This window comes from Lucilia cuprina, unplaced genomic scaffold (assembly GCF_022045245.1).
Source record: "Lucilia cuprina isolate Lc7/37 unplaced genomic scaffold, ASM2204524v1 Scaffold_6650, whole genome shotgun sequence".
Taxonomy (NCBI): Eukaryota; Metazoa; Arthropoda; class Insecta; order Diptera; family Calliphoridae; genus Lucilia; species Lucilia cuprina.
The window spans coordinates 900-1,805 of NW_025811590.1; the positions used below are offsets into that span (position 1 = coordinate 900).

Here is a 906-nt window from a genome sequence, read left to right on the forward strand (position 1 = left end):
ATAAAAGACATGCAAAATACAAATAAACAGAACACAGTGAAACAGGAAATATACATTGAGTTTGTAAATTTAAGGTTTCCTCTTACAGTGTTTGATTAATATTAAATTAGTATAATTTATAATTCACATTTTTCTTGAAGTAAAAAGAATAAAATATACAAAACATAAAATTAAAACTAAAAGCTATACACATACAACAAAATTTACATTAATATATACACACACAAATGAAAATTTTACACCAAATACAAAACAGTGTAAAGTAACTTGCTTACAGTTACTCCTTGTTGACTCGTTAATATTTTTATACGAGTGTAAGTTTTAATACTTTGACACAAATATATTTAGTAAAAATAATTGTAAAAAAATTGTAAAAAAAGTTTTTTGTTTTTTTACCTCTTGTGGTGGTACATCATAAGTTCGAGTACGCAAATCAACTCGAGCATATGAATCGATGCAGGGTAAAATGAAGAAAATACCTAAAGTAGATTTGGGAAAATTGTTTGTTTTGTTTGTTGACAATTGAATGTTTGTTTTTGTTTTAATTAAAAATAACAATAATAACAAGTTTGTGTTAGTTAGCGGGCAATGTAACTTATTAGTTTTTAATATTTACCAGGACCCTTGGCTCCTCCTTGCATTAAACGACCCAATCTAAATATAACAGCTCTTTCATATTCCTGTACCACCTTAAAATGTAAAGAAAAAATATTTATTTTAAAATACATTCATATGTAGATATGTATAAACGAAGGCAACCTTCAACACACAGTCTCTAGTCGAGTTTATTTCTATTTTAGTTGTAGTTCAGTTCTAGTTCAGTTCTAGTTCAGTTCTAGTTCAGTTCTAGTTCAGTTCTAGTTCAGTTCTAGTTCAGTTCTAGTTCAGTTCTTGTTCAGTTCTAGT

General features: G+C 27.4%; 1 protein-coding gene across 1 annotated transcript; it reads right to left on the reverse strand.

Annotated features, from left to right (window-relative positions):
* Positions 1–272: 272 nt before the first annotated feature.
* Positions 273–703, reverse strand: LOC124421227 (band 7 protein AGAP004871-like). Its single transcript, XM_046956088.1, has 2 exons — positions 617–703; positions 273–479 (listed from the first exon to the last, which is right to left on the reverse strand). Exons 1-2 carry the CDS (start codon positions 639–641, stop codon positions 322–324), a joined length of 183 nt encoding a protein of 60 aa, XP_046812044.1. The 5' UTR covers positions 642–703; the 3' UTR covers positions 273–321.
* Positions 704–906: the final 203 nt, after the last annotated feature.